The sequence below is a fragment of the Falco rusticolus genome, chromosome 8, assembly GCF_015220075.1.
Source record: "Falco rusticolus isolate bFalRus1 chromosome 8, bFalRus1.pri, whole genome shotgun sequence".
In the NCBI taxonomy this organism is placed as follows: domain Eukaryota; kingdom Metazoa; phylum Chordata; class Aves; order Falconiformes; family Falconidae; genus Falco; species Falco rusticolus.
In genome coordinates this window covers 60,662,998-60,685,675 of record NC_051194.1, presented here as the reverse complement: position 1 = coordinate 60,685,675, position 22,678 = coordinate 60,662,998, and the positions used below count along the sequence as shown (strand labels likewise).

The window sequence follows — 22,678 nt, the reverse complement described above, 5'->3', positions numbered from 1 at the left end:
CTGAGGGTTTGACCATAGAAATGTTACCTGGGAGATCACTATCAAGCCATTTTGCTGTCTTTGGAGCAGCTTGGGGAACTACTTGGGGAACTACTTGGGCAAGGGTGTTTTCCAGTGTGTAACAAGTTATGTTTTCAATAGGGTCCAGTGGGTCCAAGAGGTCCTCAAGGTCTCCAAGGAAAACAAGTAAGTGCTTCACCTCAGGGGATTTAAGAAAATTGGCCAGAGGTGAAGGTCAAGCACAGAGTAACCAGCATGTGTGTCCACCTCTGAGGCAATGTCCATCTTCAATGATGCATCGTCGAGAGGAGAATCTAATCATACCACTCTCAGGGGCTCTGCTCCAGATGTACTCTGTGCACAGAGATTAAAAAGAACAATTCATTAGACCTCTAACAAGGTTTTAACCCAACACACATTTTTTATTGAGGGGACAGCAATGAAAATAGTGACTCTTCTGATTTCAGTACTGGCATGGTGGTGTTTCCCATGGTATTTGTGTATGGCACAGGGCTTATCTAAAGTCAGAGGGATTCTAGTATCCAGCTTTCACTCATTTTAAAATGTGAGCTGATTCTGAACTAGAATCCAGATTGTCCTGTGGGCTGTGATTTCCCTGATTGTGATTTTAATATATATCCTTACAATATTTTTTTTTTAATTTGTAACTGTATTCATCTCTCATTAATTTTAGGGTGGCGCTGGCCCCACAGGCCCACCTGGTGAACCTGGGGATCCAGGACCTATGGTAAGACCACTAAATACAAACATTTCTACAACAAAATTGCAAGCAATATGTTATACCTCCTTACTTCTGAACGGGTATTTTCTTCGCATTCTCTCAGCCAAAGCTGTTAAATAACTTCAGTCAAGAGCTGTGATGTTAAAAGCATGTTTTCCTGAATCAGAAAATTTGAATTTTGTTGAATATGCATAATAATGGCTATAGTATAGACAATAATTTTTTAAAATGTTTATACTATAATGTAATATATATTATACTATGCAGACTAAGGATGGCTAAACATCAGTGAAACTGTACCTGGTAGTGTAACTTACACAAAGGATAATAAGAATATTTCGGTTTTGGAGGCAATAAAATGATTCAAAAGTAAAAGCAAGAGCTAGAGATTTGGAACAATAGCAATTGTGATTTTTGGATGCTTTTTTTTTTTTTTTTTTTTTTTTTCTCTCCTAAAGAATCTGTCCTATGTTTTTAAATAACACAATGCAGGTTTCTTAGGGACAGGATGGTTAGAAAGAACACCACAAAATCAAGACATTGTGCTTAGGCATAAAATCATCCTTTTGCTACATCTCTTTTTATAAAACCAGACTTTGAAATGGAGCAAATAAATATTTTAGTGATGGCTAAATTGTATTCTCTACAAATGTTTATTTCTTAGGGTCCAGTTGGTTCTCGTGGACCAGAGGGACCTCCAGGCAAACCTGGTGAAGATGTAAGTTTGTTATTCTTTGTATCTTGTTTTACTTTTAATAAGACAAACAATTGGCATCTTTGAGACTGCCTAATCAGCAGATGTGCCTGTTGTAACTACTTATCTTTCTTTGTAATCTTACTCCTCATTAAGTGCAGTGTCATAACTATAAATCTTAGCAAGCCTTTTCAAAACCCTACTTGCTTTTCCTTACATGTCACCATTATACCTAAGGTTTAAGCACTGGCTCTTTATTATTTCTTGCCGCAACCAGTTCTTCAGCTGAGATGACTTTCTTGAAATCAGACATAATAATAATCCACAGTTGCGAGGGGGCAACTGGAGGCATCGCCTCTCTTTGGGATTCCATGATGACATAGAAGAACTGTAATGATAACAAACGCTTGGATCAGGATAATAACATTTTAGTATTTCATTTTGTTTAACTTCTTAATAATATGTTGTAACTGATTTTATGACTCTATCCATGTATATACACATATATGTAAAATGTATGTATTATGTTACCAAAGTATATATGTACTGCACAAAATAGCATAAGAATTTACCTGTAGATGTATATTATTTATTTGCAAAGCACACTAAATCCATCTGAATTGTAATTTGTAACTTGGAAGTGAGTTGAAGACTGCAGATGCCAGACAGACATTGTAGTATAAAAATCACCATAGCTTGTGTAACAGCGACTTTCCCATTAAACCATGCAAGGAGTTATAAGAACCTTTGGAAGGAGTTAACTCACAGTGTAATGAAGCCAAATCTCCATACTGCTCTAAGAATGTCCTCTGTTTCCAATGTATGTGTGGATTTTATTTGATTGCAGTCGTGAAGGAAGCACTTTACCTCCTCTCTGTCCAGAAAATATTCTCCTGAAACCTTTCATATTCCTGCGGCCTGCAGGGATGTTTAGTTGTGACTCTGGAGGACTTAGAGTAATCCTTGAAACATGCTCATTTGGTTCTACCATATTTTCTTTCCTATTGCATCACACAAAAAACAGTCGCTAACCTGGAATGAAATTATACAGTTTTAGTTGCTTTTGCTATGGAAAAGTAAAGCAATTTGACTCTGTGTGAGAATGTCTAAAGGTTGCCTCGTTAATTCACAGGCAAACTACATTGCAGTGCCATCTTGTGATGCTGAGATGCAGTTTGGAGTTCTCACAATTCATTGTTAAAACCCTTTTTTTTAAGATAGTGTGTCTAATGCACGTTGCTGGTCATGTGCAGTGGATTTATATCACTCAAATCATTATGGCAAAGAAAAAATATATAATACTGATGTGAATGTCTGCATATGTTTGAATGGAAGAGTGATAAGAGTAGTTAATTTTCACATTTGCTATTTTCATGTGTTCCTTTTTTTTTTTTTTTCTTTTTTTTTTCTTTTTTTTTTCTTTCTTTCCTTAGGGTGAACCCGGTAGACCAGGACAATCCGGTGAGCCTGGATTTCCAGGATCTCCAGTAAGAGAAAGATAATTTACATTTTAGCAAAATAATCATACTCATGCCATCACTCTCTCTTCTAATAATGAGTGCAAAGCTCTGCCATTCAATTTCAGAAGTACTTGTGTTAGCTTACTCTCGTGATCCAGATGAGTGATAGCTCAGAACCAGACAGGTCCTTGAGTTAATCCTGAGAGGCATTTTGCATGTGTATGTTTCAGCTGTTCTATAGATGAAATATGCACCAAACAGATGATAGCACACACCAATTACACTCCATTTCCCAGTATTTCACATGGTCACTCAAAGCCATGTGCAGGAAGTGCTCAGAGGTCGTTAAAATGATGTCAGATTGGAGTGGCACTGTTTACCTTTACCTCGGTTTTATGTTCAGTGTTTACCTTTATAACAAGCAGTCCAAGGGCGAGGGGAAAGGCAGTTTTATCATAGACATATTTAATTTGGTTTTATATATTTTTTCAATATGCAAATGCAATTAAAGGGTTTCCAAATAATATGTACTTGTATTCCAGAGGATAATTGCCATTGGTCACTCTAGAAATAAAAGAAAAACATTTTGGCCCCTGTTAAGAGTTCTGCCTTCATTAGTCAAGTTTCTGTACCTGGAAAGGAGCTGTAGTGTGGCTGAAAAGGGGACAGATAAACCCCAGAATTGAAGCCACCTGACTCACATCACCTCTTGAGCTGCCTCTTTTTCTTTTAAAGTGTCCAGTTCTTGCCTGGCAATTTTGTTAGCAACTGGAGCTACGATCTCTTGGAGAGAGATCTGAGTTTTTAACAAGGAATTGTTGTTTCCTAAGATTTCCTCCTAAGTTTGATGGATCAAAGACAATGCTTTCTAAGCTGTTTGAGGCAGGTGTAGTCTGTGGAGTATTGTTCTGTTCAGATCAAGCTGTTTTGCTCGATAAAAACATCTTTTAGGAGGCTTTCTAATGAAGGAAAGACATACTGCAACTGCACACCGACACCAAAAAAAAAATCTTTAAGAGTTTGTTGCAATTGCAGAGCACTCTAGAGAATAGCACTGAAGTCCCTGATAGTTTATCATGACAGTTGCCATCTCTTAATCAATGGCAAGGCTCACAGAGTGCTAGGGACACCCAATGGTTCTTTCCCCTTGTGCATGATTTGCCTCCTTGCCATGTGACTTGTCCCATGTGTGCGCTTCATCATTCAATTGCCCGAGTTCTGTAAGCTGCTATACATATACCACGGAGTGTGGGCCAAATAAATGCTTTTTATGGGCTACATTCAGGCTTAACAAGCATAATTTACATGCAAGACCTTGTATGACAACAGAGCTCGTTCTTCACTGAGAAACTCACGGAGTATAAATAATTTCAAGAACTCTAATCAATTAATTCCAGAAATTTCATACCTTTATAAAGTCATTTTCCCTTTAGGTGTCTGCACACTGTGGAGTAATTTCCCACTGAACTTCATGATCAAACATTATGCGTATAGTTGGCTGTGGGAAGACAAAGACCTTTCGCACATTCCTTGATGCTAATAAGGGAGCAGCTTGTCTGTGGCTGAAGTTCTCTAATGCTGAGATCTCAGATGCTCTTTTTTGCTCTTCTGAATATCAGTGTTGCTTCATGATGCTTCATTTTCTATAATATAGCTTTGTGTGTTTTTTTGCTATTCTAAAATGTATGAAGTGTAACCTTTTTGAGAACTGTGATTCAGAGATACCATCAAGGAGGAAATGATATGCTGAAGCAGTTTGCTGAATTGTTGTTATCTGAGAAGGTGTTAATGTGATTTCTATTATAAATTCATGTGACCAGTATTCTGACATGAGGTTCCCTTCCGTTACTTAGTCTTTCCTGAGAAAGAAATTGGGAAACTTGGTAGGAAACAGTGCAAGGCAGCTGTGGTTTAATTGCTAAATGCGCTTTAGTAGCAGTTATTTATCGTGCTACTTGACTGACATGTTTTGAAAGAACATGTACAGTGTGCAGTTCGATCTCACTTTCTATTTTATTTTAAGTCATACCTCTGAGTTTTGATCTCTGTTTAATTAAGGTTTCTCCATATAAAGCCTCGACTCTTGTTCTAGCACTGGTTTTATTTTATTACTTCTATTAACATTTGAGGTTTGAATGTACACTGATGTAAATGATAAAGTTTTTCATGTCAGTGAAAATGTGCATAATGCTGAGACTGTCTTAGTCTCAAAGACTCAAAAAAATGAGTCCTTTATAGCTTGTTGGGCTATATCATCCGTGAGGCGCTCAAAGGCTATGCCTCGCTGTATTATGTCACCAAGGGGAGGGAGGGTTAGGAGTGTTGGTATTAATGCTGCTACCCTCTTCCCTGTTAGCAGCGTTATTGCTAGGTTTAGCTGCAGAAATCAAAATGTAATGGGTTTTGCCTTCTTCCTACTTAGGGGCCTCGAGGCTTTCCTGGTGCTCCTGGTCTCCCGGGTCTCAAGGGTCACAGGGTAAGAGACAAGGTTTCCCCTCTCCTTATAGACGATGTTTCCAGGCAGTTTCAGTGTAAAGATACTGAACTTTTTTTTTTTTTTTTTTCTTTTATGGTCAATTTGACTACACAGTAGACCTGCCAATTGTAGCACAATTACTGGCATGTGAGAGGAGGGCTTTGCAGAAAATGCGCTCTGTTCCCCTTTAAGCTGACCTCTGTATAATATTCTCTAGTGCTTTCTTCACTCTATTTTCAAATGTTCTGGGAATCTGGAAGGAGCTTGCATGAGCCCTGCCAAGCTTCAGGAGGCACAAACCTGACAGTTCTCTTGCTTTTTGGCAAGTCTTGCATTAGGGTGGGGAGCTTGAGAGGTGGATATGTTTGCGACATGGAGTGATTACAAATTACCAAGTTTTCTGGCCAGAATTTTACTTTGGGGAGGAATAAATAGGTTTCCTGTGGCTCAGAGCCTCCTCCTTGTTGTTTTAGGATTTATTTTTTTTTCAAACATTCTTGTTTTAAAAAGGAAACCAAATCCAAGGAAATGTACCTTGTACAAATGGTTTCCATTTAGGAAATGTTTAAAAACTTTATTCCATCTGTGGGGTTTTTTTTCTTTATTTTTTCCTTTCTTACTGTTGCCACCTCAGATCCATCCTTAACACTTTAGTATTGAGGTATTTTAACAATAGTAGTTGGAATGCTCTCTGCGTGTATGTATATAAATGTAATTTCTCCATGTTTTTATAACTTACAGGGATTGAAAGGACTTGACGGTCCAAAAGGTGAAATTGGAGCAGCTGGAGCAAAGGTATTTTCACAGCCCAAAGAACTAAATGCTTCAGCTTGTGTCCTGTAATGCCAAAACAATGGAAGCTGGTAGATCTTTTGAACATGGCTTTGTACCCTCTCCTGTCAGCATGGGTTGTGTGGGCTGGGGAGGCTACATGGGATTGTCCATCTTTACTGTGCATTTGATCCACGTAAAAACTGCCACACAGTGACGTGTCTGGGCTTTAGACAGTAAGAGAGTTCAACAGCACCAGCCACAGTTTCAGCTGGGGCTCAGTTCTGGTTGCACGGGGTGAACTGACTGCAGCCTGTCTGTGACACCTACAGAATACCCAGGGCAACAAATCTGTTAACAGACAGCCCATGCACGTCTTGCAGTTTTCCACTCGGGCAGTCTGTGGTTCTTGTTGGCTTGATGTGACCAAGCTGCGAGAGGAAAACCAGTTTCCTGACTTTCTTTAACATATTAAAATAAAATAAATTCATAACTAAAACCTGACTCCTCTCTTGTGGGTTACCAAACTAGAGGTTGGCTTAAAAGAAACTGGTATTGGAAAGGACAGAGCAAGTATTTTATCAAGCTGACTAGTGTTCACCTAACAATTTCCTTCTCTTAGAATTTTTGACCCTCACTGGTAATGGCACCACCCTTACAACTTCAGCTCAAGGCAGTGATAACACAGGATAGCCAGCTGGAATCAATCCTTACAACAGGGATTAAAAGTTATTTTAAAGGAGCATAGAACACATTTTTTTTTGGCTTTTCCACAGTGATCAGCACTGATGCTAAAAAATTTTTGGTGGTAACCATAGGTGGAACAGAACTATTCCTTTAGGTTATAAACATAGTAAATGAAGTGAATCTTCCAAAATCTAAATTTAGATGTGAAATGGGTTGTTAAGGAGAGTTGGTGTAAGAAAAAAGACTTCTTTCTTGAGATTGCCTACTCCTTTCTGTGGAGGCACCAACAGTAGCAGGCTTGGTAGAGACAGTGCCATAGGTGGTGTGGGCAGTGCGGTAGGAACAGGTAGGAGTTAAATCTGCTTCACTGGGAACATGTAAATATGGCATTTCCCACCTGCCTGGGGAGCAGTGCCCCTGATGCACACAGGTGACCATGCAGATCTGTCTCTTAGGTCTAACATAAGCACAGAGGATACATGTGACTTCATTTCCCACTAACCCGTTTCCTCTAATTTTGTCATTTCATTTCCATTTCTAGGGAGAATCCGGACCAACAGGTGCCATGGGTGCAACGGGTCCTCTAGTGAGTGTCATGTGCATGGGATATTACAGAAGTGGCTTTAAGACTGTAAATGTTACTGCCAATAGGAATTTTTGGGGTTTGGAACTTTCTCTTAATTAGGGCTTTGTTTTCTATTACTCTAACAGTAAATTTGGTCCACTGTAAGCTGTTACTCTTCTCAGTTCAGAGACATAGATAATAACAATAAATGAGAGGGCTCAACAGAAACCTGAATGTAGGTTATGTGACTGTTTACTTACTCATGTAAATGTAAGATGACTTTTTTTTTTTAACATGCTGATGCTTCATATGGAGTGATATGGATGAGAAAAATTTTAGGTTACTGAGGTAGAAATGGAATAATTTAGGTCAGAAAGCCACTAGCTAAGAACACCACGGACAGCAGATTTGGGAGGTTATGGTGAGGATAAGCATGCATGACATAGAAGTGAAATGGAGAAAATTGTTCTCAGAGTAGTATTCATTCAAATGTGGTTTTGGCCATCTGAATACTTGTGATCAGTATAACACGCCAAAAATCAACTCTCAGCAGCACTTCTGGAAGCAAAGAACCTTTCTGATATCAGATAATGACATCTCTGAGTGAAGCACTATCTTGTGTCATGCAGAATGTAACATATCCCTACAGTGGAACCTAGTTTGTGAATGGCACATACTAAATGAGATTGCATTATTGACCCTGGTGAGCACATACAGAATTTATTCTAATGTGTTTAAAAACCTGGAAATACTGTTGGAACAGGAAAAGAGAAATTACAGTCTATTAAATTTCCACTAGGCAAGCCTGTGAGGCTGCAGGGATTTATGTAAGCTGCTGCTTCTTTCCTGCTATGGGACAAGATAAGCTACATCTGCAGGAGGGAAAAAAATAATTTGGTTCTGTAACTGTTGTTCGCATCATCTGTCCTTATCATGCCTGTAGTCTCAGTGAACCTCATCACATTCTTATTAAAAGCAAATAAAGAAGACTAAGCAGACCGCTGAAGAGCGATGCAGTGCAAAACTTATTTGAAGCAAAGGAAAAGTCAAGTATGTTTAAAAAAAAAAAAGTAAGAAGCAAAGGAATAAATAAAAATAAGAGGGGGTGACATGTTCTCTTCACTATTGGGGGAAAAAAAATGAAGTGAACTATATTTTCCCCTTTCTGTTATTCTGCCGTGATGAGCTCCTGAATGGTGCACTTTTTGTCCTTTCTTAAGGGACCTAGAGGAATGCCAGGAGAAAGAGGTCGAATTGGACCACAGGGTGCCCCTGTAAGTAGGATCTTCCTTCTCTCTCCTTGTAATTCTTCCCTTGTTTTACTTAAATTTAAATCCTTGAGCCTGACTATTTATTCATGTGACTGCTAGTCACTTCCGTGATGAGTTCTGCTGTAGCTTAAGAAAGTTAGGACTGAGCAAAGTTTTGTGGTGTGAGACCTTTACTATAAATTTCAAAAGTGAAAAACAGTTTTAAAAGGCAAATGCTAGCTGTGTGGTAATTTCTCATACCAGAGCTGCCCACGAGAGCAAATACCCTCATAACACTTTTGTCTGTGATACAGAAATGTAATCTTTGCTTCTGCAAAATTTCTTGTGAGAGGGTATTTTCACCAAAATATACTGAACTAGAAATAATATGTATTGATTTTTTTCTGGAAAAAGGTTTAAAATGAAAGTTTATGCATTCAATTTAAGTCTTATAATTTAATTCCAGGTGATAAAGCTGTCATCTTAAAAAATATTTTGATTTTTAGCAAAAAGAGAGATTAGTCTTGACATGAGGTCATTTTTGAGTAGACATTTCTTTCTGTTGCTTTACATCCAGTGTCAAGTATTTTTTTTTTTCTGGCATTTCTCCCCATGACTTTTATGTGCTCCGTTTACATTATGTGCTCCATACAATGACACTGTCAAAATACTGGCCTCCCTGAAACCCGAAAAAATCCATTAACTTGAAGGGGAGCATAATTTCTTCCAGAAGTTTTCCATGCCAGTGTTTGGAGGGCTCTGCAATCCAGCATGTCCGTGATTGCTTTAGTATGTAAGGCTGTTATCAAAAATGCTATAAAACGATATATAAATAATAAAAAAAATTAATTAGACTTTTTGTAAATATTCTGTCTTGGCTATTTTCCTGTCTAGGGTGGACGTGGCCAGCATGGTATGCCTGGGAAGCCAGGGCCAATGGTAAGATTCTTTCTTCATCACCTATTTTTTTCACCGTGTATTTCCTACATGCCTTTTGACACTACCAAAAGAAGCACGAAATATTGTTGGCAGTTGCTGGTAACAGTTAAGTGCACCTGGAATTATCTGTAAGCGATTCCTACTTCTACTCATTTCAGCTTTAGTGCTGTCCTCTGAGAAATGATACGCTGTGGTTGGCTTCATCTAAAGATTTTAGTTTGCAGAGGAGGAGGCAGTAGCATCTTCCCTGGAGGGGTGATGCTTTGCTGCTTCTATGAAGTGAGGTCCATATTGCAGGGAGATAAATGCCTTAAAGATACGCACTGTCATATAAAACAGTTTACAATTGCTTATTATATCTGCCTTCACATACAAAGTTGGCAAGTGAGATTGTACCCATTCTCAGTAAGAAATGTCACTCACTGATAGCAGAACCTGCTACCTGCAATTGATCCATTACAAAATGTGTAAAAGATAACCTTTTAATTATGGACCTAAATATGGACAATTTAATTGTGGACACGTTGAACTGAAGAACCAGAAGCCTATGTGTCAATGTCTGCCAAACTGGGAATGCCTGGCATGCGTGACTATGGAAGTTCTCACATGATTGCAATAGGGCTGAAGGTGATTGTGGTGGTTTTAAAATGTGGATGTTGGTGTATCAAAGGGTGATGGTTTCAATCCTACAATCCAGTCTCACAGTGCATTTGCAAAATGCATTTGAGTGAATTTGTGTGAGTATTAGGAAGCCAGCAGAATTATTCACATATATACAGCTGATTATGTGTTGCTTTTGCAAACGAAAGCTTGTGATTATTTTGTGCTATCTGTGCAAGGCCAGCTTCCACTTGAAAAATGTTGTATTCTTTTTTTATTTGCCTTTTTTGAAAGAACGAATTCCAGGATGTGGTGGACAGTTTCTGCCTGTTGATGTAGCTAACTTTAACCTTTACTACTTTGTGCTGATAGACTTAAAAAGAAAAAAACAAATCCCACCCCCCAAACACACCTGCCTGCAATTAAAATTTCATTTTTGTGCGTACTTTTTATTTAATACTGATATAAATCCTGAGAGAAATTCATTTACCTGTGTCATCTTAATAAACAGACTGTTTTATTAAAAACTTCATTAAGAAATAATTAACTGTAATAAAGCTCAAAAATGAGTGTGTTTAAAAGCTGCAAAGCTGAATTGTTTAGTATCTCATGAAAGAAGGGTAACTTGTCAGAAGAAGCTTTCAATCAATGAAAAGATTTTTCAGTATTGAGAACAAATTAAGAAGTTAAAAAAAGGTGGGTGCCGAGCTATGAAATTCTACATAAGGGTTGAAATTTTTCTTTGGCATAAAATATGAGCTCAGCTTCAGTTAGACCAGATAATGGTTGGCTACCATTTTTGGTAAAATCCCATGTAGTGTCACAAGGGAGATGCTGGTACTTAATGCATGTGTTTCTCATTGGGGGAAGTGTCGATGAAATGCATTATTCTTTGGGTCAGTGCAGTGGCACACCGTAATGCTGGAATTCTTCCTGCAACAAGAGATTTGGCTGACATGTATTTGTGATCCAATAAAATGGAACATAGGTTTTTCAAAAAATATACTTAGTAGGCTGTTACCTCAGTTCTGTAGAAATCCAGTGCAAGGTCATGGCAGAAACGTTGTCTGTAATTAATGCTTAGTGGGACATATTGTTCTTATTAAGTTTGTCAGCAAAGCTTTATTGCGTAGAACATTTTTTACAGTATGCATCATATTTTATGAAAAGACAGAAAATCAGAAAGGATAAAGAGGAATCATCTGGGAGCCACGTTGTAGTGAATATTTATAACCACTGTGTGCCGCCATCCAGAGGGTTTATAATGCAGTAGAAAGATCTGTTGGATGTCTTATTCAGCACAGGAGGTGTTAAGGAAACAATTTACAAATTTACCCATAAAGGACTTAACTGGAAGTCTTATTTAACAAAACAAGACTTGCATCATCCCATACAGGTATATTCAAGTGTATACCCTCAAACTTCACTTTCTCATGGGTTTGGACAGTCTGCCATGTAATGTAGTCCCAGCTGTTTGCATCCCTGCTGGAATTTCAGATCCTCACAGCCACATAAGGTGTGCCTCTGAAGTGCAGTGCGCCAAGAATTTTGCTCTAGAACCAGAAATAGTTTAGTCACATCAATACTTTGGTCTGCTCAAGCTGTCAGCCCTTCTTAGATACAGCATCGCGCACCTCAAGGTACAAGGCTGTTTGGGAAGAGCTATACCCATTTTGGGAGCTGGAGATGTACCTCTAGCATAACCCAGCCTTTCCTCCACATTTTCCAGAAATACCTGCTGATCTCTGCACAAGGATCCAAGCAGTAAACTGTCTCTGCTCTACATCTTTGTCTATACAGCTTTGAAAATTTGATACAAACCCCATGTTTTAGTGCTTGCAAATGATTTTGGCTGGGAATCTCTATGGCACAGAAGAGTAGGAAGTAGGGCATGTAGTTGCATGGTCTTTAATTATATTTTCACTTGTCATGTTGCTTGCCTCAAAAATCATGTTTAGCAGCCCAGTTGTTTCAGTGACAATGTGGCTTGTATTTATCTTTTTTTTTTTCTGGATTACTATTTCAGATCTTAAATACTTGAAACTCTCCTTTGCTACATTCTGTAGAGCGAATTGTGATCACTTAACAAATATCTGATCTTTTCATTACCATACTACAGTAGTGTAGATATAAAAAGAGGATATGTTGTTAAAAACTAAAATTGAAAAACAATTGCCACATTAATTATCAGCTGTGTACATTGCAATTTGTGCATTAACAGATGAATCAAGAGCTGTAACTTTGCTGAAGTCAGTAAAGACTTGGTTAAAATACTGCACCACAATTCCATAAAACGTATGTATATCACTTAGAAAAAATATATTTATTGTTATTTTGGAACAAAAGTTTTATAACTAACAAATACATTTAATCCCAGAACCATATTTACCTGGATATTAATCTGTGTGATCTAAACAACATTGTCTGTCTGTCTTTTATAGGGCCCACTTGGCATAACAGGTTCTCCAGGTTTTCCAGGTGCTCCCGGTGTAAAGGTAAAAAAAAAAATTAAATATTTTTTATTATATCTAACAGCACGGAATTAAAAAACGTGTACTGGACTACACATTGATCAGACTGACGTTCACAGGTCCCTAAGAGTTGCACTGAAATCAGTCTTAGTCAAGACCTTGAGAGAGAAGACAGAAATCAGAAACCAAATGAAGCAGTTGCAGTTCACCACAGTTAGGAGACTTTGCTTTCTCTCTTGCTTGAGCTAAGGGGTGATTAGAAGCTGTGCCTCAGAAATCTTGTCCCGTATAGTCAAGGAATAACAAAATGCATTATTACAAGTTGTAAAGACTAGCATAAGATAGTATGGAAGCAGTACCTCCTAGTGCTGAAATTTCTAGTTTTGGCTGAGAACACATTTGAGATGACCTAGACTGGTAAGGCAGACACCTGAACCCCAGCTGAGATGTGCCACAGCTCATCATGATAGAGTAAACTAAGATGTCACGTTTTGTGGCTCTGTGTGATTGGGCTGAAATGGAAACCTTACACTGGCGCAGTGCTGTCACCGTGGGACTTTCCTCTTGTTTTTTAAGAAAGTGCTCCATTTTCCCCCACCCCAGCCTTGAGAATACATCCACAAAGACCAGCAAGACAACTTGTACAGCTTGCTTTTACTTCTTATACTTGCCCTCCACCCAGTTGTTCCTCTTTGTTCCTTTACACTCCTAAAACGTGATAGGAAAAAATTATATAAGAAGAAACTCTCAATTAGTCAGGTAGCCAAGTTCAGCAGATGTTTGGTGTTGTGAAGCTGGCAACATTCACGAAGCAGTCTTTTGGAAACAAGTCTTACTAAGAGTATTAACATGATGAATACAATTAAATGATAGAACTTTTAGTCCATGTTATAAAATGTTTTGGTGTGGCTAAGCATGACTTAATACCTAAACAAATGTTTGGAGAAGCTGTCACATGCTGAATCAATGAAAGCTTTTGAAAAGGAGGAGCTACCTTCAAGTTTGATCATCAGATGATGTAAAATTGGAATAGATGTTTTGAACTCAGAAAAACTAAGCAGACTATGCAATGAAGATGTGGACTTCAGTTACGAAGATGTTATATTCACAGCCATCAGTTCCAAAAGGCAATTTTCCTATATAAAGATAAAATTCAAAGGAGATGCTAGGAGGAATTTTTTCATTGGAGCATCCAGTCCAATTGTACAGGGATTTTATATTCAATATAGTGCTGCAACAGTAAGCTAATCTGTACCGTGCAAAAAACCCCCACCCAGATGTGTTATCATTTCTCAGTCTTAGGCCTTGGCTGTTAATGAAACTAAAAATAATTTTCAAATTACAGATCCATACAGGGATTTTAGAGAGAAATGTTTGATCTGATTTGAGCCACTGGCTATAGTGCTGCTTCTCTGTGGGAAGTTTTCTTGTCCTTGTATACATTGAGAAAAAAAATCTGTTGGTCCTTTTAAAGTTTACATTCACATGGAAGTAGTAGAAGCAGAATTAAGTAAGCAATAATATATTTTAAGGAAAATAAACGATTTCAAAATCTGGATTGTTTTTCTCTTATAAACTCAGTATTCCTCCTTAGTTTGTAGAATTGCTTTTTTTGAGCAAAATAATCTCCATTTGTTTTCTCATGTGAAATCTTAGGGTGAAGCAGGTCCAACAGGTCCTCGTGGTCCTGAAGGTCCTCAAGGACAAAGAGGTGAAACGGGTCCACAGGGCCCAGCTGGATCACAAGGTCTTCCTGTAAGTATGTTAACTTGAGTTCCTCCCTGCTCAGCTTGTGCATGGTGCCTCTTTATAGGGGATTTTAATGCTCCACTGGATATTTTACTCAAAGTACTTTTTTTCCCAGGAAAGGAAAGGTCTCATTCATTTGTTTTGCGCTTATTTTGTTGAAAATAATTTTTTGTTATTTAATTAAAACAGCTTGGGAAACTGGAAGTTACAAAGCTTGATACAATCTCAATCCTAGAAGCACTTTAAAACAAGTGTAAATACAAGATCTTAAAGACTGAAAATCACATTAACTTGTGTGCTTTGTTATTTGCACATGTAGGCCATATGTTGCTGTGTTTATTTAATAGCCTTTATTGTCTGGTCTTGTAAAGTGGATAAAATAACAATCTTCTGCTTTTGTTATCAATACGCTCCTCATGAACATTAATGTTAATGATTGGTACATTATCTTTAGGGTACCGAAGGGACGGATGGTTCCCCAGGTGCGAAGGGCCCTACTGTAAGTAATCGTATCACCTGCTGAAGAAATTGTGTAAGTAAATTTATTTTGTTTATTCTTATAATGTTTCCTTACTGTGCTTGCCGTTTTTTCTGATTGTAGGGATCTCCAGGCACTGAAGGTCCCCTGGGTTTATCAGGTCCCCCCGGTTCCCCAGGACCACAGGGCAGTACCGGCCCACCTGGTATTCGAGGCCAGCCGGTAACCATGTCTTTCTCTCTTTGTATTGTTTTGCAAATGTGTCACTCTATGAAACTAAAACTGACTGGCAGTGGGGTTCCTTTAAATAGTAGCCTGCTAGTGAGTATGCTGAGATGTGGATCTTGTGAATCTTCTGTGTGTCCAAAATCCTGGTTTTGCTTTCTTAAAGGTCTAAGAAAGAAGAATGTCTATATAAACTTGGACAATCAGTAACGATTTTACCCTGAAATGGTCTCGTTTAAGTTTTTGTCTTCATAACATCATAATAAACAGCACACTAAGGGAGAAAACAAACAATTATAAGCATCCTATTATATTGCCTACAACAAGTTACTAAATTAGGAAATATTTTTCTGTTTCATAGCATAATACAAAATAGCCAAATGATTTACGCAGAGTTTTAACTTTATGGATGTTATTCATGTGTTTGTCTTCAGGGAGACCCTGGTGTCCCAGGTTTCAAGGGAGAAGCAGGACCCAAAGGTGAACCTGTAAGTCTCCATAAGCTTTGTAAGATGAAAAGGGTTCACAAAGGCTTGTATGAGTATGTTGAATAGATTCTTACAGTTTTCAAGACACTTCTGGTGCTCAGAGATCACGAGAGTAATTATTGTGGAAGACAAACCACAGTGAACCTGGCTGGACAGTACTTACAAGGAATGGCGAAGGACGACATCCTTTCATGTTGTAAATGACTTACCCAATATAGGCCTTGCAGGACTCAAGGACAGAAAAATCAATTAGTTCATCTAGTGAGGTTTCTGTAGCACACGGAATGAGTGTATTTTGATTTCCTCATCTCATATGAAATGGATTCATGTGATTCTGGAGATTTAAGAGCACACAGGTGTGTGTGCTAATCATAATTCAAAAGTCCTTTTTGGTTTGAGCTTACATTTAATACATTTTATACTTATGCAATTATGTATATATTAATTATATTGTACTTATACATTAAAATATTATACATATTTATACATCTATGGTATGAATAGCTGTTTAGCCCACAGCTAATATTTGTGAACAATTATTTGAGAACATGGCTTATTCCATGATGTAAGCATGTGAATTTTGGAAGAAAAGTGATTCTGCAGAGCTGGAGTCAGTCTGACTTGTCAACCAATCTTTAGTTTTCCTTTGTCAGTAGTTAAATGGTCAGGTTATAACTGACAAATACAGGTGAAGTAAGTTTCCTTACCCCTCACTTGACTGTCTTCTCCTTTGAGAATTTCTAATAGAATCTCAATGAGTTTTGAATCCTTTGCAGCTTGGATAATTGATAATAATAAACAGAAATTGTTGTGTCTGAGCACAAAGGTGATTATAAGAAGCACTGTACACCCAGACTGCAGAATTACAGTTTATTCATAGTGCAATTCTTACTGATATATTAGCCTACAAACATTGTACAAGAGAGAAGCTGGTGCTGAAAAGCTTTATTTTTTTAACTGATTCGAAACCTGGCTTTTTTTTTCCTTCTTTATTTGGAAAAATATTGACGATGTTTAGAAGACAGTCTGTTTCAATATACCTGAGAAATGGTGAGCTTAACGATGTTTGTAATATTTTACAAAAAATTTTTACTTTCACTAGGGCCCACAAGGTCCCCAGGGTCCCATTGGCCCTATAGGTGAAGAAGGGAAAAGAGGTCCTCGAGGTGATCCAGGATCAGTAGGTCCACCAGGTCCAGTTGGAGAGAGGGTAAGCCATCCAAAGGAATAATATGTCTTGACAGATGCACTGCTAAGCTGAAAAACCTCTTGAACTAACCATGAATTTTCTTTACATTTCTTACCGTTTCATTGAGGGTGTAGTCAAACTTTGTTTTCATAATAGTAGTTAATACTGTGCATTATTTTTTACATTGAATATTTCCATTTGTGGATTCAGTGCACAGGCTAGTATGGTATGAGAAATCATGGAGATATGATGATCATATTGTGGATTTTTTGTACATGTACAAATGGTTACCTCGCTTTCAGTGAGGCTGTTCCCATAGAAGGAACTGTTCAGCGTGCAGGAATGAAACGCTGCTATTTTTACCACTCCAAGTGGTAAAAAAACCCCCAAGTTTGAAGTATTGAAGTAAGAAAGTGGTAAGGAAATAAACTGAACCCCTAAAGCATAAATTAGGACTTGATTTTCAATAAGTTACATAAAAATTAAGATAATAATCTTGTACCTATGACTTTTCCTAGGGTGCTCCTGGTAACCGTGGTTTTCCAGGTTCGGATGGCTTGCCTGGACCAAAGGTAAATGAAATTAAGGTGTCTGTCTTTTGCTGCGTCATCTGTTAAATTTTCATACATACAGATACATAGAAAGTGTTCCTTTAAAAATGTCAACTTCTGGGCAGATAGGTAGATCCTCAGAATCACTGGAAGTAGGATCAAAAGGAATTGACAAATGCCAAAAAGGGGGCTGAATTTTTAGAGACTAAAATTGGTTGGGGAAAAGTCACTTTTAGTTCCTGTGATGATCAGCTTTGCTTGCTTAATGCTACCTTGCGCTGAAGTGTGAATGGATGAGACATTAATCTGTTCTGTTGCTCAAATAGTAGATAACTATTTGAAAAATCACCTTTTCTTTGTGTGTGGTATAGTTATTCTAGACTTGTCCCTTGAACAGATGGGCTTATCTGTCTTTGACTTTCCTAACTGCTACTACACTTCCAGGGAAATGACTCACATATGTATGTGTAGTGTTTATGGAAATTCCTAACTTCTTGGTAAAAATACAGGGGTTCTAAAATTCTCATATAAATTTGCTTTATGAAAGAGACAACTTTTAAATAATAATTTTGGGAAAATATTATTATTAATAATAGTAGTATTAATGATTTGAAACTCTGTTTGTAAAAATAAGCCCTTAATAGAAGGATGTTTTATTTAACCTTCCCTTTACTGCTGCTGTTCTACCTGTTAACTAGTAGCCCATTGGTATCTTTCTAGGGTGCCCAAGGAGAGCGTGGTCCAGCAGGTTCTTCTGGTCCTAAAGGAGGTCAGGGAGATCCTGGGCGACCCGGTGAACCTGGCCTCCCAGGTGCTAGGGTAAGGAATTAATAGCAGTATACTATAAACCATGGCATTTTTCATTTTCAAAAGGCAACAATGAACTTTGCAGAATTAAGAAGCTGTTACGCAAGGACCGACTTGTTTCTCTTACTTGTTGAGTGTGGCTACTCAAAGGGTAAAGGCCAAAACAGCTGTCTCTTTTCCTGCTGATGTTGGGAAGCACAGGTTCCATTTGCCTTCAAAAAATGACAGATAGCCCCAATTGAGACCATCTAATGCAATTGAAGGAATTATGCTTGTAAAGCACATCGTTGTCACAGATAACATGAATTGAAGGCCAAATTAACTGAAGGTCAATCTTCATTAGATTGGTGATTGATAATTTACATAGCTGAGTGGTGCATGTCATCTAGATATTTTTTCAGGAAATATATTGGAGGAGATTTTGTAATATCACAAAATGAGAGAAAGGGAGCAACAAGTATAAAATGTGATACAGATCACTGGATAATGTTGACAGAAATAAAGATGAGCTTGTGAGAAGCACAAAAGGTATAAAAGCAAGAAGAGGGAGAATAAGAGAAGGGTAGATCAAAGGCAACAAGGGAATGAAGCTGTAAAGTGAAGAAGAGGATGAAGACCTTTGACACAGAGAAGTTTGTACTGTGGTAGTAACTGCACATATCTTTTGGGTTTATTTACATTTCTCTATTGTTCTAAAATTATAGGCACAACCTTAATGCTGATCTTGTTCCCTCTTTTAGGGTTTGACAGGAAATCCAGGTGTTCAAGGTCCTGAAGGAAAACTTGGCCCCTTGGTAAGCCACACAAAATTAGTCCTTTCAGTTAATGCCACTGTAATTCGAAGGTCCCAACTCACTGAAGTAATTTTTTTTTATGTTGAGTTTTCTTGATTTTTGAAGGTTCATCTTGTAACTATTCACTTTACATTCCTGACTTCAAAGTTAGCGCAGATACTGTTCCTTTATTTTCGTCTGTGTAGCAGTGTCTATTGTTTAGCAGCTGCTGCAGTATTTTTAAGCCATTTTGAACTAAATATCTTTTCTAACTGTCTCTTTAAGGAAATGATAAAGTATTTGTGCATAATGGATCTGTGATAATAATTGAATAGTATTTGGTTAAATCCAGCAGTATGGCTAAAGCTATGTCTGCTTTAAAGACATTTTGACTGATAACTGTAGCACCAGACCAGTTTAATTTTTATATATTTTTTTTATATACACAAACATTTTCCAGAGGTAAATAGGTTCATTTTTTTTGATGTTCATAGATACATTTATAATTTAATGTGGAGTATGCTTTTCCTCTGTAGGGTGCTCCTGGAGAAGACGGACGCCCAGGTCCAGCAGGTTCAATAGGAATCAGGGGTCAGCCAGGCAGCATGGGCCTTCCTGGCCCAAAGGGTAGCAGTGTGAGTATGGCACCTGGTACCCAAGATCTCTTTAACTTTAAAATTTTGTGTATATTTTAATGAACAAAAAGAGTATCTAAACCCAGTAATTTTTATTTCTGCAAATTAGGGTGATCCTGGGAAACCTGGAGAAGCAGGCAATGCAGGTGTCCCAGGACAGAGAGTGAGTGCCGCTGGTTTTGCAGTGATGACAGAAAATGATGCTATTCTGTTACATATGTTGGCTATACAAGACTTCTTCCTGTGTCATTTTAATTTAGGGAGCCCCTGGTAAAGATGGTGAAGTTGGTCCTTCTGGTCCCGTTGGCCCACCAGTAAGTCAACTTTTACCACTCTCCCTGCCTGCCAGTTGCTCCATCATTCATTACTCTCTGCTTCTATGTTTGTATATCTTCATGACAGTTGTTGATTGTAAACCAAAAATCCCAGGAAATGTAAAGAAAAAAATTTCCTATAAAAATGAGAACCTTTGTATTGAAAAAGATATGTATTAGTAGCGTAATTCCTTCTACTGATCGTTACAAAAAATAGTGCAAGGAGCAAAATTTTCTCATAGTTCATTTTCCTAGCTTCCTTCATTTCAATGGAACCAAGTGTTTTCCTGTCAGCACAGATTTTTTTTGGGGGAGGATCTTAACGATATAAGATTCGACTTAGTACATCTTTTAGATAGGGTGTATCTTGACCTGGGGTAAGTAAAAATTTATAATAAACAAATTCATAATTGAAAATACACATATTCAGAGAGAAGAAAAATTGTGGAGCCTTCCTGTGTTCCTCTACTGTATACTTATTCCTTTCTTTTGTGTAGGGTCTGGCAGGAGAAAGAGGAGAACAAGGCCCCCCAGGTCCTACAGGGTTTCAGGTATGTGCATTCATATTTTTAAAAGGAAAAAATAAACAACCATGTCTTTATCAACTGAAATTGGAGAAATTCAGTCAAGTGATGTACAACAAAACACAACTTCAGAATTATGGCAATGATATTCAGAATAATTAGTGATGCTTAGCTTTCACATTGGGTGTGCACTGAACTGAGCTGGCAAAGGCTTAAATACCAGTGTGGTATTCCTTGAGAAAACCTTTGTTGGTTTTCAGTTTTAATTTGGAGATTTTCCAAAGATGCTTCAAATATGGAGCAAAAGAATCGTTTTGATAATGAGGCATTAATTAAGTCAGTCTCTGTTTATAGAGAACTTTATTTTTAGGATTTATATGCGTACGTCCTACAAATGTTAAAGAGGGGCTGCCATCTCATTTGGAGGGGGGAAACACTTCGGTGCAATATTCATGTAACTGCTTCACTCAAGGATCTCTGAGGTCATATAAACCCTTGTTTGTATATTGTGTATATATATGTATAATGAGTATACTACTACATTCATGTTCTCAATGTCTTAGTTAAATTTGTATTTCCATAACTTTCTGTCATGTTAGTGACCATTGTATTTACTTTTTTACAGGGCTTGCCTGGGCCACCAGGTCCTCCAGGTGAGGGAGGAAAGCCAGGTGATCAGGTAATTTGTGTAATTTAACAAGAATTCACTTCATAAAGTAGTTTTACCTTTTCTTCTCTTTTAAATTTAATTTCTCATACTGTTTCAAAATATGTACTAATGTAGTCTGCAGACTGTCTGAGAACTGCTGTCAGATGAAATGATTACTAGAATCTGACCATCTTCTTGGACTGAATTGGACTATCTCATGGACAGCTAATATTCAGAGCTAGCCATCGACATTCACAGTACTTTGGAAATGAAAATTTTTCTCTCTAATTTCATTACTGTAAGGCTATGAATAATAGTTTCAGTCTCATGGTGAGTTCTGTCCTGCTTAGGGTGTGCCTGGAGATCCTGGAGCTGTTGGTCCATTGGGCCCTAGGGTAAGTGTTTTCTTTCAGAGTTTAAACATTCGTAACAGTTCTCTGAGGTTGAAAGTTAATATCTATTATGGAATTTAGCAGCTGAAGTGAATATTTGAGTTTTTCCCACCAACAAAATGGTTATACATATGGATAAGTTTTAAGATGGTTTCTGTAAAACCTACCACTTTCAATGATTTCATAGCTCGTGAAGGGATGCTGAACACTAGCTGCTAAATGATTTGGTTTACTGATATGAAATGACAGTCTTTAGTTTGCTGAGCAATATGCTGTTTCCCCTAATTTTAACAATAAAGGTGAAAAGCTGGGGCTTTTTATGTCATCAGTTCTCCTAGAATTTGTTCACAGGCTCTTTGTTCAAAGAGCAGTGCTGCACTTATGGCGTATGTAGGATTTTGTCTGCCAGAACTACGCCCTGACTTCTAGATAAGTAATAATTTTCCACTTCGTAGGGAGAACGTGGCAATCCAGGGGAAAGAGGAGAACCAGGTGCATCAGGACTCCAGGGTGAAAAGGGAATGGCTGGAGGTCATGGCCCTGATGGTCCAAAGGTAAGTGGAATGGAGGTTTGTGTTGCTCAGTGATGTAATGTGTAATTCTGCTCATTTGCACGAACATAAAGGAGACAGCTTTTTTGTTAAAAAAGGGGTATCTTTTCATTAAAGTTTTCTTATTTATGTAGGAATTCTAGGAGAACATACAACTTATTCCAGTGTAACAGTATTAATAACTTGCAAGACTGGCCCCCGCAGCCAGCCTGGGGTGGCACCGTGCGGGGGAGCGCGGGGCTGCCCGGGGCAGGGGGCTGTGCAGGGGCAGGGGGCAGGCCGGGCCCAGGGCCCGAGGCCACCGTGTGAGGGTCCCCAGGGCTCAGCGCCGGGCCCTGCCCGCGGGTCACCCCAGCCCCAGGCAGCGCCGCAGGCCGGGGCACAGCGGCTGGGCAGGGCCGGGGGGAAAGGGCCCGGGGGGACGGCTGGGGCCGGCTGGGCACCAGCCCCCGGCCTGCCCGGGTGGCCGAGGCGGCCGGCAGCGCCCTGGCTGGTGTCCGGAGCGGCGTGGCCGGCAGGGCCGGGGCAGGGAGCGTGCCCTGCGCTGGGCACCGGTGCGGCCGCCCCTCGGGCCCCGGGGCAGCTTCGGGCCCCTCACGTCAGGCGGGACGCGGAGGGGCTGGAGCGTGTCCGGAGCTGGGCTGGGGGCTGGGGAAGGGGCTGGGGCACAAGGCTGATGGGGGGAGGCAGGGGGCACG

At 38.8% G+C, this 22,678-nt stretch overlaps 1 protein-coding gene across 1 annotated transcript in view; it reads left to right on the top strand.

Annotated features, from left to right (window-relative positions):
* Nucleotides 1-22,678, top strand: part of COL5A2 (collagen type V alpha 2 chain) — a 113,202-nt gene that overhangs the window by 69,843 nt on the left and 20,681 nt on the right. The window contains exons 9-33 of the mRNA XM_037397972.1: nt 142-186; nt 695-748; nt 1,407-1,460; nt 2,870-2,923; nt 5,319-5,372; nt 6,114-6,167; nt 7,372-7,416; nt 8,616-8,669; nt 9,540-9,584; nt 12,626-12,679; nt 14,312-14,410; nt 14,859-14,903; nt 15,006-15,104; nt 15,542-15,595; nt 16,698-16,805; nt 17,303-17,356; nt 18,056-18,154; nt 18,883-18,936; nt 19,452-19,550; nt 19,660-19,713; nt 19,811-19,864; nt 20,362-20,415; nt 21,014-21,067; nt 21,388-21,432; nt 21,885-21,983. Of these exons, the coding sequence (XP_037253869.1) occupies nt 142-186; nt 695-748; nt 1,407-1,460; nt 2,870-2,923; nt 5,319-5,372; nt 6,114-6,167; nt 7,372-7,416; nt 8,616-8,669; nt 9,540-9,584; nt 12,626-12,679; nt 14,312-14,410; nt 14,859-14,903; nt 15,006-15,104; nt 15,542-15,595; nt 16,698-16,805; nt 17,303-17,356; nt 18,056-18,154; nt 18,883-18,936; nt 19,452-19,550; nt 19,660-19,713; nt 19,811-19,864; nt 20,362-20,415; nt 21,014-21,067; nt 21,388-21,432; nt 21,885-21,983 (1,584 nt within the window). The remainder of the gene's footprint in view (nt 1-141; nt 187-694; nt 749-1,406; nt 1,461-2,869; nt 2,924-5,318; nt 5,373-6,113; nt 6,168-7,371; nt 7,417-8,615; nt 8,670-9,539; nt 9,585-12,625; nt 12,680-14,311; nt 14,411-14,858; nt 14,904-15,005; nt 15,105-15,541; nt 15,596-16,697; nt 16,806-17,302; nt 17,357-18,055; nt 18,155-18,882; nt 18,937-19,451; nt 19,551-19,659; nt 19,714-19,810; nt 19,865-20,361; nt 20,416-21,013; nt 21,068-21,387; nt 21,433-21,884; nt 21,984-22,678) is intronic.